At 47.6% G+C, this 17,141-nt stretch overlaps 1 protein-coding gene across 2 annotated transcripts; it reads right to left on the bottom strand.

The window, feature by feature from the left end:
* Positions 1-13,064: 13,064 nt before the first annotated feature.
* Positions 13,065-16,776, bottom strand: Ccl26 (C-C motif chemokine ligand 26). Of its 2 annotated transcripts, XM_033764771.1 has the most exons (4): positions 16,719-16,776; positions 16,445-16,584; positions 16,244-16,358; positions 13,065-13,184 (listed from the first exon to the last, which is right to left on the bottom strand). In XM_033764771.1, exons 2-4 carry the CDS (start codon positions 16,515-16,517, stop codon positions 13,088-13,090), a joined length of 285 nt encoding a protein of 94 aa, XP_033620662.1. In that variant the 5' UTR covers positions 16,518-16,584; positions 16,719-16,776; the 3' UTR covers positions 13,065-13,087. The 2 variants fall into 2 exon arrangements, with proteins under 2 accessions (XP_033620662.1, XP_010617362.1); XM_010619060.2 differs by having other exon boundaries at positions 16,445-16,738.
* Between the last annotated feature and the right edge of the window lie 365 nt (positions 16,777-17,141).

Raw genomic sequence — 17,141 nt, 5'->3', positions numbered from 1 at the left:
GTTTCTTTTTGTTTTGTTTTGTTTTGTTTTTTTTAATGGAATGTGCTGAATGTCTATAATTTTGTTCAGATGACTGCAGAACCTGGAAAAGCTGTTGCTGCTATCAATGCATTACATACTGCTATTATTAGTCTTTTTATATAAATATATATACACACACACACACACACACACATATATATACACACATATATGTGTGTGTATATATATGTGTGTGTATATATATATGTATATATATGTGAGTGTATATATATATGTATATATATATATATAAATTGAATTTTGGGAAACTTTAACAGTGCTGCCAATTTTGGAAAAAGTCATCCCAATTTACTGTGTTGAGTTGACATTGTACAGAAATGGACAGCCATATTGGTCTAGAAATGTTATTTTTTTTAATTTTTTATTTTTTTCCATGTATACAGGGGTAACACATCATACTAAACATGTAAGGTCATATCTACGTGAATTTGATTATAGAAACTAATAAAGTATTCTCTAAATAATGAAAAAAAAAGAATAAGATAAAACTATAAGAGCAAGAAGCAATTTAAATATGTTCAGGGACCATTTTCATCTCCAGAATTAAGGATTATTTTGATGTTACATCATTGCCTTTTCTCTCTTACTTTCCTTTTTAGTTTTATTTTAGGATTCCCTATTTTTAATGTTCATACAGAGATTTCTTTAACTGAAATACTGAATAGTTTCTTTGGTGTGAAAAACTGTAATAGTACACAGGATCCTAATTTGATGATAATGTGAAATAGGAAGTAAAGGGCTAAAGGTGTAGAGAAAGTGGGCAGGGTGGAGGAAAGGCAATAAGGGAGAGGAAAAAAATATGAGAAACTGAAAAAATGGAAATAAAGTATTTGTAAATGGGGAGGGGAGGAGGGGGTGAAGGGAGGGCAGGGACAAGGGGAAAAAATGAGAATCAAGACCTATTATGTAAAGGTACAGAATCCCAATGATGAATGTAACTGTATTGTATACCTGGATTGTACCAATAAACTCAATAAAAAGAAAAAAAATAAAATAAAATAAAAATAAAACAAGGCAGATGTGAAAAGATAATCCAAGATCCAGTACTAGATTCAGGGTTAAAATAGGCTTGTATATGAAGACAGATTATTGAATCTGTGTATCTTTTAATGGAAAAGAGTGTTAAGAACATATAAACATAAAATAACAGATAAACACAACAAAGGCAAAGCAAACCCCCAAGAAAAACTTTTTTCCCTCTTGCAGCATTGAAAGTCATGCTAGGCAAGCACTCTGTCACTGAGCTACACCCCCAGTTGCCTGTCCCCCAAAGAAGTGCTTTGTATATTGGCTAAAGCAGACCTTCAGCTTATTATTATTTCATGTGTAATAGCAGCTACTCTCAGACTGAAAGCTGTATTCTGAAAGGTTTTGCCAAATATTGAAAACATTCATTCCAGTACTCAGTCTTAATGAGTGTAATCGCGCACATGCATAGGTATGTACATGTGAAGGGGTCAGGGTAGAGTGAAGGGCAGTGACCATTAGGTGACAGAAGAGACCCTGGCAGAAATACAGTGGCATAGCCGGGCATGGCGGCACATGCCTGTAATCCCAGCACTTGGGAGGCTGAGGCAGGAGGATCGCTGTGAGTTTGAGACCAGCCTGGGCTACATAGTGAATTCCAGTTCACTCTCAACTACATAGTGAGACCCTGTCTAAAAAAAGCCAAAAAAAAAAAAAAAAAGACAGAGAGAGAGAGAGAGAGAGAGAGAGAAAGAAATACAGTGGCATAGAGCTCTTAACCTGGTTGAATCGGACCTATGGCAGAACCTGAATCCAGAGTCAGGGAGGCCAGAAAACAGCAAGATAGAACCCAAGCCAAAGCTCAATAGTTAAGCCAGGAGTGAGGAGTCATCACCAAGTGACCTAGGTGACAAGCCAGGGCCAAGCACCCACAGGGCAAGATGACCTCATCCTGGACTAGTAAAACAATACCGTTGGCCAGGATGAGAACTCCTTGAGGAGAACGAGAAGGAGTTCAGAGGTGGACGCACTGAGTCTCAAATGCCTCCCGGAAGTGTCCACCAGGCGTCAGAGCATCAGGACGGTGGGAGGCATAGAGTCAGGGAGTGTCCCCCTCATAGAGATGACAGGTGAAGCTGGGTTAGAGAGGAGAGGGCCTGGGACAGAGACTGGAACAAGCCACAGCCTGGGAAATATCTGCCGTACGTGTGCCGGCTGAAGCGTGTACGTTTAGAGTAGGCCAAGTACACGTGCTTGGTTTAAATTATTCACCCAGGTCAGGATGGCTAAGGCACAAGGGCACCGAGTAGGGGACCGAGGTGGGGATTTGAAGGGACATGGATCTGTGCCTAAGGCTCAGCTCCCTGGTGTTTAGGTTTCACTCAGGCAAAAAAGCACATTTGAGAAGTGAAAGAAGATGGAGAAAATGGAATTGGAGAGGCTGGGGGAGGCCAGTAAATTGCCATGTCGCTAAAGGCCAGGAGGAGAGCAATGTGGAAAAAGGGGGGGAGCTAATAACAAACCCAGCATGGTGGCACATGCCTGTAATCCCATCACTGAGGAGGCTGAGGCAGGAAGATTGCAAGTCTGAGACCAACATAGCAAGTTCAAAACTGGCCTGGATTACATAGCCAGATCCCTTCTCAAAAGCCAAACAGGGCTGGGAATTTAGCTGTGGGGTCGTGCCTGCCGGCCTGGCAAGTGCAAAGTCCCGAGTTCAATTTCTGGTACAAAATAGAAGCCAAACAACAATTTAAAAAAAAAAGAGGAAAAAATACGGAGTGGGGAGTGGTAGTATCCAGTTGCCTGTTGTCTGAGCTTAGGGGAGACTGGTGGGACAGTGGGAGGAGGGATAATGTGTCTGTTCTACTTTCCTATCCAAAGAGCACAGATAAAATAGGTATCTGCCATTTCTACTTAAGAAATGCAGGGGCTGGGGATTTAGCTCAGTGGCACCACGCCTCATAAGCACAAGGTCGTGAGTTTGATCTGTGGTACCACCCCCCCGAAAAAAAAAGAAATGCAGATTTTTTTGTTTTGTTTTTGGAGACAGTCTTATCATTTGCTCAGGCTGGCCTCAAATTCTTGGGCTCAGGCAATCCTCCCGCCTCAGCCTTCCCAGTAACTAGTACTACAGATGTATGCCACTGTACCTGGCAGAAATATAAATTTTTAAAACATAAAAGAATAATTCACAACAAAAGTGGTCAGTGGGTGGCTGTCTTAGTTTTTCATTGCTGGGACGAAATACCCAACACCCAGAAGTTAAAGGATGAAAGATTGCTTTAGTTCACAGTCTGTAGAGGTTTCAGTCCATAATTGGCTGGTTCAGGCTACAAGCCTATTGGTTGGTGCCACCCACACCCAAGGTGGGTCTTTCTGCTTTGGAAAATCTATCACCCACACCCAGAACTGTGCTAAAACAATCAGTGGACTGGTCCTGTATTACACACCCACGACCCAGCCGCCTCTCTAAAGCCCCACCTGTGAGCACGTAAATTTTGGGGAGGACATCTAGAAATAAAACCCTAGCAGTGGCAAATGAGAGTTACTGGCTCTGCAGGTAACCATGGAATAGAAGTTTCTGCCCTCTCTCTTAATAACAGACAAGGAAGATGTTGAGTCTGGAACTTTCCTGGCACTAAGTGCACAGGTAGCTGGCCATGTCTTCCTTGGATGAGTGAGGCTGTGCTACCAGGGAAAGCACAGACGTTGGAACTGCTAGCTTGGAGTCAGTGCAGTGCCCAAAACAATCACTTGCCATGTACTAATCACTTAACCTCTTTGGCCCTCAACTTCCTCATCTGTAAAATGGGGGTTCATTTTAATGAATTCCTTTCTCAGTGGACAGGTGGATTAAAGGAAACAGTGTTGTCGTGATCTGTCTTAGTTCTTTTGGTTGCTATAACAGAATGCCCCAGACTGGGGAATTTATAAAGTGGAGAAAGTGACTTCTCACTCTCCCGGAGGCTGGAAGTCCAAGTTCACAAGGCTTTGATTGTAGGGAGGCTTTCATGCTGCAACCTAACATAGGACAGCATCCAAGGTGGGAGAGCCACCACGCACACTCAGGTCTCTTCCTCTTCTTACATAGCCACTAATCCTACGATACAGTGCCCCACACAACCTCATATAACTCAAGACCTGCTAAAGCCCCACACCATCAAATACCACCAACATGAATTTAGGGATTAAATTTCTAATATAAGAAGTTCTGGGGGACACATTCAAAGCAAAATATTTTCTTTCTTTTTCCCTTCCTATTTATTTATTAGAGACAGGGTCTGGCTATGTAGCCCAGGCTGGCCTTGAACTTGCAGCCGATCCTCCTGCCTCAGCCTCCTAAATGCTGGGATTATAGATGTGCGACACCACACCCTTTACTTTTATCAAAGTTGTAAGGTACAGAGTTTAACTCCCTAAAAGGAACTCTAGCACTCCTGATTTGCCTTTGTCTATAGAGGCCAAAGAGAGCTGGCCGAGAGCCAATCCACGCCCCCAGCAGAGGTCAAGGGTGAGACCTGCCCAAGGAGCAGATCCCACCTCCCAGGCTGCTTGTCCTCCATCTGTGGACAGCAGTCTCCACCTGGCCACACACCCCATCTTGCCATTCTGCCCTGAGTACCCCAGGTCAAGCCCACAAGGCCTCTGGCCCCTAAAACAACAGAATTCCCAGCCCCCAGCTCCTGATCTTTACCATGTCTATCTCATCCCCAAGTCCTTCCTTGCCTAGATTCTTCTTTTTGGTGAAGGCAGGCCTTGCATATGCTAAGCAGTCACTCTATACCCCAGGCCCTATCCAAAGTTCGCCAAGCCCTGCTCCTATCCCTGCTGGGACTCATATCCAGCAACAGCAAAGGGGCCTCATAGCCTCAACCTTTCCCTGAATTCCCCTCTGCTTTTTGCGCCCAGTGAAGCCTGGCTCTGGGCTTGCTGCTGTACAGGAAGGGTGGTCCTTTCTCCAGGGACAGCCTGGGCCCCAGAGCCAACTGGTGTCACCCACCTGGCCTAAACCTCCTCTCCCTGCCTGCCCTGTTCCTTCCCAAGAAACCACAGTGAAGGCTCCTGCTGGACCCTAGCCCTGGGGCTCCCTCACGGTGCCTCCCTTCCCGTGGTGTGGCAGATATGTCCCCTGCTTTCAGGATCTGAGTATAACAGACTCTCCTCCAATGGCAAGTGTCTCCTGATCTGTTGGTCTCGCCATAGCTAAGTAATAATAAAAACCACATTTTAGAATGCTGATAGTAGACACAGTGGTGTGCACCTGTAATCCCAACTGCTCTGGAGGCTGAGGCGGGAGGATTGCACGTTGGAGTTCCACCTGGGCAACTTAACATGACCTCATTTCAAAAATAAAAAGGGCTGGCATGTAGCTCAGTGGTAGAGAGCCCTGGATTTGATTTCCAGCACCCAAACCAAACCAAACCAAACCAAGATCAAACTCTGACAATACCCACTCCTGGCTCCTGGCTCCCAGCCAGCCTGACGACAGCCTCGCTCCTGTCTTGGTCCCTGGTGACCTTGGCGTTGTACAGGCCATCCCTGACACCCTCTTCTCCGTTTCTTGTCCTCCACCCCATCTCAGCCGCTCATCCCCAAGCTCGAAAGCCCTGACCTCACCTCCAGTGCTCAGCTTCATCGTTTCCCTTTGCTGGCTGCCACCTCCTCCCTTTCCACTTCCTCCTCTGGGATCCTGACTCTGGCCCCGGGGCGCTTGCAATCCTTCCACCCGGCCACCCTGGCGTCGCTCCCCTTGCCCTGAGCTGCCCCCTCTTAGTAAAAGCCAGCATCTATACCACAAGCTACAAGGCCCTGTGGGCTCTGGCTCCATTGTCTGTGGAGCCACCTGTCACCGGTTCACTTCATTCTTCTCTCTCTAGCTAGGCTACTGCACTAACAGAGCTGGGCACATGGCTGCCCCAGAACATTGGCACGGTGACCACCTTTGCCTAAAACATTCCCCAGACCCAGCAAGGACATGGCCTCACCTCCTTTAAGTCTTGCATGAAAGTCAGCTTTTCAGTGAGGCCTTGACACCTTCTAACTCATTAGATAGTTCCTTGTGTATGCCTATATATGTTTATTTTGCAATACTGAGGACTGAACCCAGGGCCTTGCACATGCTAGGCAAACGGCCTGCCACTGAGCTATACCAGATTTTACCGTTTCCTTACTTATTATGCTTACTGCATAATACTCATCTTCCCCTTCAAATGGGACCTCCATGAGGATGGGTTTTTCTGTTTTTAATACATATCTGTATCCTCAACATCTACAGGAGGACTTGGCTTACAAGTGCTCCGCAAATATTTAATGAATGAACAGAATCTGAGCGCTCCAAAGGGCCCTAGAGATCACCTTGCCCAGCTTATCTTGTTAACAATGAGAACAACAGCACAGTTTTGTCATATCACTGTTAGCTGGGTGTGGCAGGCCAGGCTTGTAATTCAAGCACTCTGGGAGGCTGAGGCAGGAGAATCATAAATTCAAACCCAGCCTGGGCCAATTTAGTGACTTTGGAGAGACCCTATCTCCAGATAAAAAGAGCTGGGGGTGCAGTCACTGTGAAGGCCCTGGATTCAATCCCTGGTACTGCAAACAAAACAAAATAAAGTAAAACAAAACACACCATCAATCAGGCAGTGTATTATGTGCTATCTCACATAATCTGCATGGCAAGCAGATAAACTTGATAGCATTACCATATCCATTTTGCTGATAATGAAGAGTTTGCATTCAGGAATTTATTTCCAATCAGTCACGTGGCTGAGCCAGCTGCCTCCTGTGTGGTCTGCATACCTGCAGGTCGTGCCAGTCCAGGGCTCTGTGTGAGGAGACTGCTCCCGTAATCCTCCTGGGGAACCCTGGACTTGCCAGGTTGCTGGCTGGGATGTGGGAGTGGGTAAGGCAGGGTGGCAGAGCTCCTGGGGCCTTACTGCGGTCCTGTCTCCTCTCCAATGCCCTCGGTGGTTGCCTCGGGGAGCTTCATTGGATGCACAGGGTGCCCGTGTCAGCTGAGCCAGTGGATTCATAATGGAGGAGACAAGGTGGTTACCGGAGAGCGGGGAAGTGGAGGACAGAAATAAAGACTGATCCGTTTCTAGGGAATCAGCCACATCTAGCCAATCCTTGGCTCTTAAATCCCCAAGGTCAGCTACTCTTTTCGGCTCTAAGTGTCTCTGAGTCCCTTGAGGCCAAAGTCTACCCATACACTGGGGTTTCCCACCTGCTGGGCATCTGCCTCACCTGGGTTCTTTATCCTCCAGCCTCGAGCCTACTTTAGGATATGAATTTGGGCAGGGGAACAGTAGAGGGGCAGGAGCTAGGGGATTTTTTGTTTGTTTGTTTGTTTGTTTATTATTTTATGTATTTATTTTTAAATTAAGGACTCACTATGTAGTTTAGGCTGGCCTTGGACTCACTATGTAGCCCAGCCTGGCTTCCAACTCATGGGATCCTCCTGTCTCAGCCTCCCAAGTTCTGGGATTACAGTTCTGTGCCACCATGCCTGGAAGGTGCAACTTTATTTTTAAAGGGCTTCCTGCCTCTCCCCTGTACTCACTGAGAGTTGCTGGCAAGGGCCAGTGGTCCCACCGCCTGCCTGGCAAGTGCAAGGTCCCAAGTTCGATCCGTGATACCAAATAAATAAATAAATAAAATAAAGTGAGTTGCTGGCAGAGTTCTGCTTTTTAAATTCCTTCATTTCTTCGTGCAACACACTGGTGTTAAGAATTTACTACGTGTCAGACTTTGGCCCAGGGAGGACAGCAAAGATGTATTGGATGATTCAGAGAAGCAGAGCATTCTAAGAGAGAATCAAAGCCAGTGCGAGCTGCAGAGGGACCTGGTGTGCAAGGCTGCTTCTGGAGGTAGCCCTGGGGATTCAGGGATTCATCTCTCCCTGTCCCTCCTGCCTCTGCCTCCTTGGAGCCCTGCAGATTTCTCCTCCGGCCTGTACAAAGGCCTCCCTGCCTTTAAAAAATGTTAGTAGGGTAAAATATGCATAACAGAAAGCTTACCATTTGTTTCTTCTCTGTGATACTAGGAATTGAATCTAGGGACTCACACGTGCCAGGCAAGTGTTCTACCTCTGAGCTCCATCACCGGCCCTACTTTAACCATTTTTATCTCTGTCCTGGTGCCTACTCTAGGTTTCTCGCATGCGTGGAATCAGAACGTTTGTCCTTTGTGTGTAAATTTATTAGCATTGTGTCTTTAAGCATCACCCATGTCACAGGGTGTATCGCACATACCCTTTGCCACGATGACTAACAAATTGCTTTTATGTTTATGTTAAAGTTTGCCTATCTGTCTATCAGCTGATAGACATTTAGATTATTTCCGCCTTTGGGCTATTGTGACTAATGCTGTCATGAATTTGGATCATCTGCTTTTTTTTTTTTTTTTTAACTGAGGATTGGACCCACTCTACCACTGAGCTACATCCCCTGCCCCTTTTATGTTTTATTTTGAGGCAAACTGACTAAGTTCCCCAAGCTGGCTTCAAATTTGTGATCCTCCTGCCTCAGCCTCCCAATGAGCTGGGATTACTGGTGTGTATCTTTGTTCCTAGGCCTATTCTCCATGTGAGTCTCAGACTGATTTATTTGGGTATATACTCTTTAGGGATGGTTTAAAATCCACAAAGACTCCCATTGCTCACAGGCTTTTCTTTTTTTGTTTTGTTTTGATTTTGGGTCTCACTATGTAGTTGAGACTGACCTGGAACTCACTATGTAGCCCAGGCTGGTCTCGAACTCATGCCGATCCTCCTGCCTCAGCCTCCCGAGTGCTGGGATTACAGGCACGCGTTACCACGCCTGGCTGCTCACAGGCTTTTCAGTTCTTGTCCTTGCAAATAAAAATAACGCCCTACTGCAGTCCTTTCCCCACTGTCCTCCTTCTGGTTCTCTAAGTATACTGCTAGAGGTTGTATCTCAAATGTCCGTTGGCCCATGGTACCATGGGAGTTGTTGGGGCCTTCAGGAGGTGAGGCTTGGTGAAAAGAAATTAGTGTATCAAGCTCATGGCTTTGGCTTTGCAGGGCATAGGAGGACCCCAGCCCCTCATCTTCCTCTTTTATTCCTTCGCGGCCACCATGAGCTGAGCAGTGCCTTCCACCTAGTGCTCCCAATGTGAGGTGCTGCCTCAACACAGCTCCAAAACAAGAAGCCAAGAAACCATGGACTAAACCTCCCAAACCATGAGCTGACATAAACCTTTCCTCCTCAGTTGTTTATCTCAAGCATTTTGTCACAGTGATGGAAATCTGACTCCCACTTACACATAACCTGACCCTCCAGCTCCGCAGACTCTGTTGATGGAAATCTGACTCCCACTTACACATAACCTGACCCTCCAGCTCCCAGCAGACTCTGCATGCACTCTTGCCCTGCATGGAGAGACCCTCCCTGCAGACAGAAGTCAGCTCAGTTGCTAAGGCCCAGTGTAAACATCCAGCCTTCCTGAATCCCAAAAGTACATGAAACTCTCCCTCTGCCACATGCCAGCAGTCTCTCCTGTGCTGCTGTAACAAAATAACCTGAGGTTTGTTAGGCTTATGATGCTGGTGGCCAGATGGTCCAGGCAGCTCGCGCAGCATCATGGGGAGGGCCCCTGGCAGGGGGCCTCACAGTGGAGGCTGGGGGGTCACACACAGTGGAAGAGTGGAAAGGGTACCAACTGTGTGCAAAAGAGGTTCTGCGTGAGCAAGGAAGAGATGGGGGAGGAGCCAGGCTTGCTATTTTTTAAGGGGAGCCCCCCCATTGAGCCCAGGGTCTTTGCACTGAGCCACATCCCCAGCCTGGCTCCCTCCCTTCCTTCTAAAATTTGAGGAAGGATCTCACTAAGTCACTAAATTGCTCAGGCTGGGTTTCAAATTGCAGTGCTCCTGCCTCAGCCTCCCAGAGTGCTGGGATCACAGGCATGTGACACCAGGCCCAGCTCAGGCTTGCCCTTTGTATAACAACATCCTCTTCTTGTGCGAGCGAGTCTGTTCCTGCTAGACCTGACCCAGTCGCACGGCACAGGGTACAGCGTTAATCACTTATGAAGGCGGAGCAGGCTCCACCCCTTCACTTTTCCACCACCTCAACACCCCCTGCCCAGGACCAAGCATGTCTTTTATGAACACCTGAGGCCAAACCTCAGCAAACCTCATGCGCTCCTACAGAAGGGAGTGGCATCCCTCTTTGCCACTCTTTTGCTGAACGGCTTTGGCGAGTTTCTTAACCTTGCTTTTTCCACCTCTAAAGTGTATATATTGAAAGAGAATCCCCCCAAAAAGCAAGATAATGGCTGTCATAGAGATATAAAAATGAACACTTGCTAAATATTTTACTCCACTCATAATGTGGGAGCCAGACAGATGCTATGACTGATTAAAACCAGAATCTGGAAAAGGGTTAGGAAGAGTGCACTGAGTATGAGAACAGGAGTAAAGTTCCTTTTCCATATAGAAGGATGGGATCTCAATTGAACCTCTCTTGGAGCGGATTCCCCATGTCTGTCAGTTATAATGTAGAGCTGTCAATTCAGAATTTCAAAGTCGTTGTTTGTTTGTGGTACTGGGGATTGTGGTACTGGGTACTGAGTTACATCTCCAACTCTTTTGAATTTTTTTTTCCTTGAGACTGGATTTTACTTAGTAGTTACCCAGGCTCAGCTTGAACTTGTGATCCTCCTGCCTCAGCCTCCCAGAGTACTGGGATTCTAGGCATGCAGCCCCATGCTGGGCCAATTTAGAGTTATAAAGTAATTCCCACATATGTTAATCAGCTTCTCACCACTGGGCATGATACCTGACACCGCAACCTAATGAAGGAGAGAATTATCTGGCTCGTGGCTTCCTGGGGTCCATGGTTGGCTGGCTGGAAGGCAGGAACATCATGGCAGAAGAACCTAGTGGAGAAACGTGCTTTCTTCAAGGTAGCCAGAAAACAGAACAAAACAATAGGGCCAAAGAGGAAGGGGCCAGAGACAGCTGTAGAACCGAAGGTCACATCCCCAGGACCCACCCAGTCACACCCACAAGTGTGCTTTACTGACCTGAGAGGCACTTAATGAATTCCACCAAGTTGAAGATAACAATTAGGTCGGAATCTAAAATGGCTTCCAGCTGCTGCTGAGTGAACCGACAGGTGGGGGAGGTATCTCAGCCTAGGAGGAGCCAGAAGCCATGGGACAGCAAGGACACCAGCCCTGGCTGTCACCTCAGTTTGAGCAAAACTGCTGAAAGGATCCAAGCTTTCCCTCCGAGGACTGGGAGATAAGATTCTTTCACAATTTGTAAAGGAAAGTCTTTCTGATGTCCTGCTTTGAGGCCCAGAATTTTCAACTTTGCAGCTGCCTGGTGGGTTGTGCTATTGTAGGGAAATGGACAGAACATAGCTGATGGGACGGAACTGGTTATGGCCAAGTTCCACCCAACACTAGCTTGAGAGCAGGGCATGTCTCCCTTTACAAGATAGAGGAGCCCTCTAGATGTGTTTTCTCTGTGATAAAGCAACATATAGATGCTGGCTGTTTTGACCATACTTGTCCCACTGGAGTATACAAATTAGACTGGAATTACAGGCCGGCTCGTTCATTAGACTGTGAGCTCCCAGGAATTAGGGAAATTCTGCCATTTTTATGCCCTCTGTCAAATACAGGGTAATGAAAATTAATGGTTGTTCAATGGACGAAAAGAAGAAAACAATGACATGGAAGGAGTGGGCACAGTGGTGACGGGGGTCTCTATTACTGTAATTGCCTCTGTCTCACCACACCTCTGCTGCTTTTCTTTCTTCCCTTCCTTCCTCTCTCTCTCTCTCTCAGACTGAGGATTAAACCAAGGGCCTTTGCACTGAACTACATCCCTAGTCCTTTTTATTTTGAGACAGGGTCTCACTAAGTTGCCCAGACTGGGCTAGAACTTGCAAGCCTCCTGCCTCGGCCTCTTAGAGATGACAGGTGTGCGCTACCATGCCTACCTTTGCTGAGGCTCTTGTTCTCCACCCCAACTCCTGAACTGCTAGCACCATCTGAGCTGTGGCTTCCTTTTCTCACTTCTCTCCCCTCCTCTTCCCCCAGCAGTTGCATAGGATCCAGCTCACAGGTAGATCCTCAATAAAGACCCAGGGCATGGGCTTTTCCGGAACGGGACGGGTTGTCAGGGAGCTGTAGCAGGAATCCTTCAAAGATGAGAGCGGGTGTTGCCATCTTCTGGTAAGTAAGGGAACTACACATCAAAGTCATTTGCTGCTAGAATTTGGTCTTGCAGGTTTAGCTACGTTATGGCTTCCTCTGCGTGTATTGCTCTATCTCCTTGGGCAAAGTGTGTCTGGCGACATTTGTGACTGGTGGCATTTCTCACACATATTTCCTGGGTCCTTTGCGTGTGCAAAGATAGACTTAACTCCCGACTTCAAAGTATGTAGTTTGGTAGCAGGGCTGAGAACATCAGTAACTGTATTAGAATTTTTAAAGAACCTCACAGAAGGTTTGGTAGGTAGACAATATTCATGCTCATGAATTAATATCTCGGTTTCTTTTTTTGGTACTGGGGATTGAACTCGGGTCCTTGCACTTGCGAGACAGGTGGCGAAACCACTGAGCTAAATCCCCGGCCCAGTATCTTGTTTTCTTAAGAAAAAAAAAAAACAACACTGCCCAGTGTGGTGATTCTTTGTTTACCCAGCACGGACTGGCTGCAAAGTGTCGTGCAGGGTTTATTTTTCCAAATAACCTAAACTTATCTGTCTTGATAATGTTAAAACACTTACCACGCAGTTTACAAAAATGTATTAAAGTTGTTCTTTTTTTGTTTATTTGTTTGCACAAACAAAAACACCTAGCAGAATTCAGTACCTGGGTAAGTGTAGGACTTAGGGTCCTGCCTGGCCTCTGGGGAACACGTAGTGCCTCAGTTTCTTTTCCTTGAAGAAAACTGGGGCCTTATTGACTACAGATGTTACAAACAAGTTAAATCTTTATGAGAAATCTTTATTAACAATAATTTGGATGCTTCTTCCCACATGGGCCCTGGGACCCTCAGAAAGGACTCTTCTGAGTTCCTTGGACTGAAAATTCATTAGCGTCATGGTTGCTTCTGAGTTCTCAGTAAGGAAATGTATTTCTGCACCCACTTTTCCTTCAGCTGGACACAGACTTTCTTGCCTCTTTTGGTAGTGAATCTGTAGGGAAGAGACATGGATAAGTGAATACCAAGGCCCTGGGGCTTCCTGGAAGGAAGTAGGAAAAGATGGGGCAATTCCCCGAGGAGTCTTCTCGCCCTCCCACACCTCTGTTTCTGTCCCCTCTTCCCCAAGTCCTTGCCTCCCTCCCCACTGTTTCCCTGGAAACCATGGTCCCAGGCCCACAGCCCTCAGGAGCCATCTCAGCAAACCTGATCTGCAGCCTAAACCCACACCGGGATATTTAATGCTTTCATTTTAACATCACAAATTCTTGAGATACAACTCCCACATTGTATCATTTGCCTAAAGTGAATAATTACAATTCAGTGGTTTTGACTATATCTCCATAGATTGAAACCATTGCCAAGATCAATTCTAGGACAGTCCCATCACCCCAGCAAGAAACCCCATGCCGTCAAGCTGCTGGATTGGTAACCACATCACCGGGTTGCTCATTGCAGGCGGTTTCTATGGGATTCCTGCGTTCCTCGCCACGCTGTGAGCTCACGGACCGTGGTCACCCTGGTTGATGGCTCTCGGTCTCCCGCTGTAGCACCCCTGAGGACACTCAGAAGTGACCAGACAGTGCTGGGGCCCACATCGTGTTCGCGGGGCTCTCAGGCTGGCCCTGACCCAGGCAAGGGAAAGGAGCCAGCAGAGTGGGAAAATAAGGGAGAGGAGCTGCTACAGCAGCTAAAGTATGACTGCAAATTTCCTTGACTTCGCTCCCATTGATGGGTGGAGACCTCTGTGGTATCAAAACACACAATGAGCTTTACATTTTGAAAATGTGTTATAGTAAAAGATACATTGTCATGAATTCTCCTCAAAATACTCCTGGCTTCGGACACACTGATCTTATCTTTTCATTCTTCCTTCTTTCTCTTTTTCTTCTCTCTCTCTCTCCTTTTCTTGCCACTTTCTGAAGCAGGTCTGGGGGTATAAAGTGTGATCAAAACTACAGTGAACGCTGCTGTCAGTGCCATCCGACGGGAAGGCAGACTCGGAAAACATGACGCTGCATCCTCCTTCACCTTATTCACCGGATCTGGCACTAAAGAGCGACTTGCAGCTCTTCCCCAAGGTCAGAACGACCTTGAAAGAGAAATGTTTCAGATAAATTCAGGACATCACACCAGCCGTGACAATGAGACTGAAGACGCGTGAAAGTGCACTTTCAGAGTTGCTTCAGAAAGTAGAATAATGACAGAAGTGTGTCTGCAGCAGAGGGAAGTATTCTGAGGGGCATTCATGTCAATGTCTTTCATTATAATACTGTTTTTAAAAAAGAAGCATTTACTGTAGTTTTCGGTCACACTGCATCCGTCTCCTCCCCTTGAACTCTGGCCAGGTTTAGGGACTGGCTGACTAGTAGGGTGTGGCAGACACGATGGTATGTGACCGCCAAGGTGGGAAAGCACTTATTGCTGGATCCCTGAGCCTCCTGGCAAGAAGTCCTGCCACCCGGGTACTGTGCAGAGAGGAAGCCAAGCCAGCCGGGCAGAGACCACATAGCAAGGAGGCCCTGGATAGAGAGACAGATGCCTGCCACCCCCCAGCTGTGCCAGCCCTGGCACCCTCTGACATCAGCCTCAAGAGGCCCCCAAGCCAGGGCCACCCAGCCTGGCCTTCTGGAATTCCTGGCTCACAGAAACCACGAGAAATAAGAAAGTTGGCATCATCGTAGGGAGTCATTTGGTTTTGGGGTGGTTTGTTATGCGTCCATCGATAACTGCTAAAGACCTCTGGCTTCCTTTTTATGAAAGAGGAGCCTTGTCGTGTCCAAGGTCACCGGCTTGATGGGCTCCAGTCATTGCTCTGATGGCTTTGCAAGCTGTTGGTTAAGCACACATGTCTTTAAAGCTCCCGAAAGCCCCTCGAGCCCCAAAGGAGAAGAGCCAGGGTGTTCTGAGCCCCCACCCCCACCCCAGGCACCTCTGTGCCCTCTTTCCATCCTTAACTCTGTGTCAAAAGGACATCACCCAGGTTTGTCTCTAGAGCCCCCCTTCCCTGCTGCATCTTTGCTATTCAGCAGCTCCATGTCCCTGGGGAGCACAGGCTGGCTCCCTGCTTTGTATTTGCACTCAGATGTAGCATCCAGTTTTTTAGCCTTGGCTGTGTGCAGGCACTGTGCGAAGTGATTTGCATGTATGATCTGGTTTCGACCTGCCAGAGCCCTGTGAACTGCGGGCTGGCTCTCCTGTTCCAGACAAGAGCGGCGTGACCCAGCTCCTGGCTGCCCCTCTGCCTTGTCAAAGTCAAGTTTATTCTGCCTCCAGCTCTGCCTCATCCTGGGCACCTGGTGTCCTCTCTGCCTGGAGCATCTGCTCTCCTCCCTGCCCCTTGCACCTGGCTGGAGACCCAGTCCCAGTTATCCTTCTGGGCCTTAGTGTAAACCTTCTGGATGGCAAGTTAGGGAACCAAACTCTCTCCCCTACCTCCTGCTATCCCCTTTAAGCACCCTTCACAATTGCGATAAAATATTTTGTGCAAATATTTTTGCCACTCCCCTACCCCCCAGCCTTTCGACACTTCTCTTATTCAAGATTATAAGACATGCTAGATTTCCTTTCCCTTTCTTTCTTTCTTTCTTTCTTTCTTTCTTTCTTTCTTTCTTTCTTTCTTTCTTTCTTTCTTTCTTTCCCTCCCTCTCTCTCCCTCCCTCCCCCCCCCTCTCTCTCTTCTCTTTTCCCTTATCTTCTTTTCCTGGTACTACGAACTGAACTCAGGGCTTTGGCACTGAGCTACAGCCCAGTCCTTTTTTTTTTTTAGTTTTTATTTTGAGTCATGTTCTCCCTAAGTCACTAAGTTGCCTAGCTTAGGCGGGGCTCAAACTTGTGATCTTCCTGCCTCAGCCTCCCAGGTAATGTGGTTACCAGGCCTGCACCGCCATGGTTCTTTTATACACAAGGCCCAGTGCAGAGTATGCGAGTCACATGTGTGGGTGTAGAGGCAGGGTACTGGGGTTCCCCGGTTCCCATCCAAGGCTCACCCTGCCACCGCAGGGTCTGCCCAGCACCCATTCTTTAATAACACGGCCCCTGGGTAGTACTCACACAACTGCCTGCTGGGGACAGCTGCTCTGAGTCAGCTCGTAGGATTGCACCCAGCTCCGGGGCAGCATCTTGGTGCTGTAGCGAAAGCAGCACAACTTGGCTGTGTCACTGCCATCTTTAAAAACAATGAGAGAGGGGATCTGCTGGTGCCCTTCCTGGGAAGGAGCCCAGGAGCAGAAGGGCACTGGGGCCGCTACTTACGCATGGCAGCTGCAGGGTGAACACTCAGCAGGAAGGCCAGGAGAACCAGGACGATCAGGGGGGAACTCTTCATGGTGCCTCGTCTCCGAGATCTCCCGAGTCCCTCCTGTCCATTCCCCTTTTATGAGGCGAAGCAGTCCCTGAAGGTAGTTCCAGAGAATTTGATGATTGAAAACAAAAGTGGCTCTAGTGATCCAACCAAAGCGGTGCAACCCACTCCCCCAGCGAAGGTCAGGAAATATAGCCTGGGGGACAAGCCGAGGGGCTGCCACACCTCGGAGAGCTGTGGCCGGGCAACACAGGCTGAGTCAACACTTTGTGGTTTGAAAAATATAAGCAGGAAAAATTAAGCAATATTCTTATGAACTGGCCAGAGTTCATATTCTTATCTTTATAACACAATTGGTTGTTCCAAATGGGTTTCTGGCTTTTGGGGAAAGCTATGCTTATATTCTGGTGGGTGTTTATCTTCCAGTGAGGGCTGAGCGGTCTCAGGAGGCCAGCCCGGAGCAGCCCGACCAGGAGGACCTCAGCTGTGGAGAGCGATGTGAGTGCTGTTCCTGTCTCCTTGGTACCTGCCACACGGTGCTGGACCCACGGTGATACCGCAGCTGGCTGGGAGCCCTGGAGACGGCTCTTCTAATTTAGAGGATCCTTAGCCTGACAGTCAACTGGAGGTTTAAAAAAATATATATAT

This window comes from Fukomys damarensis, unplaced genomic scaffold (genome assembly GCF_012274545.1).
Source record: "Fukomys damarensis isolate Sample0158 unplaced genomic scaffold, DMR_v1.0_HiC HiC_scaffold_17, whole genome shotgun sequence".
Classification (NCBI taxonomy): Eukaryota; Metazoa; Chordata; class Mammalia; order Rodentia; family Bathyergidae; genus Fukomys; species Fukomys damarensis.
The sequence above is the reverse complement of the archived record's forward strand: the minus strand, read 5'-3'. Positions and strand labels throughout refer to the sequence as shown.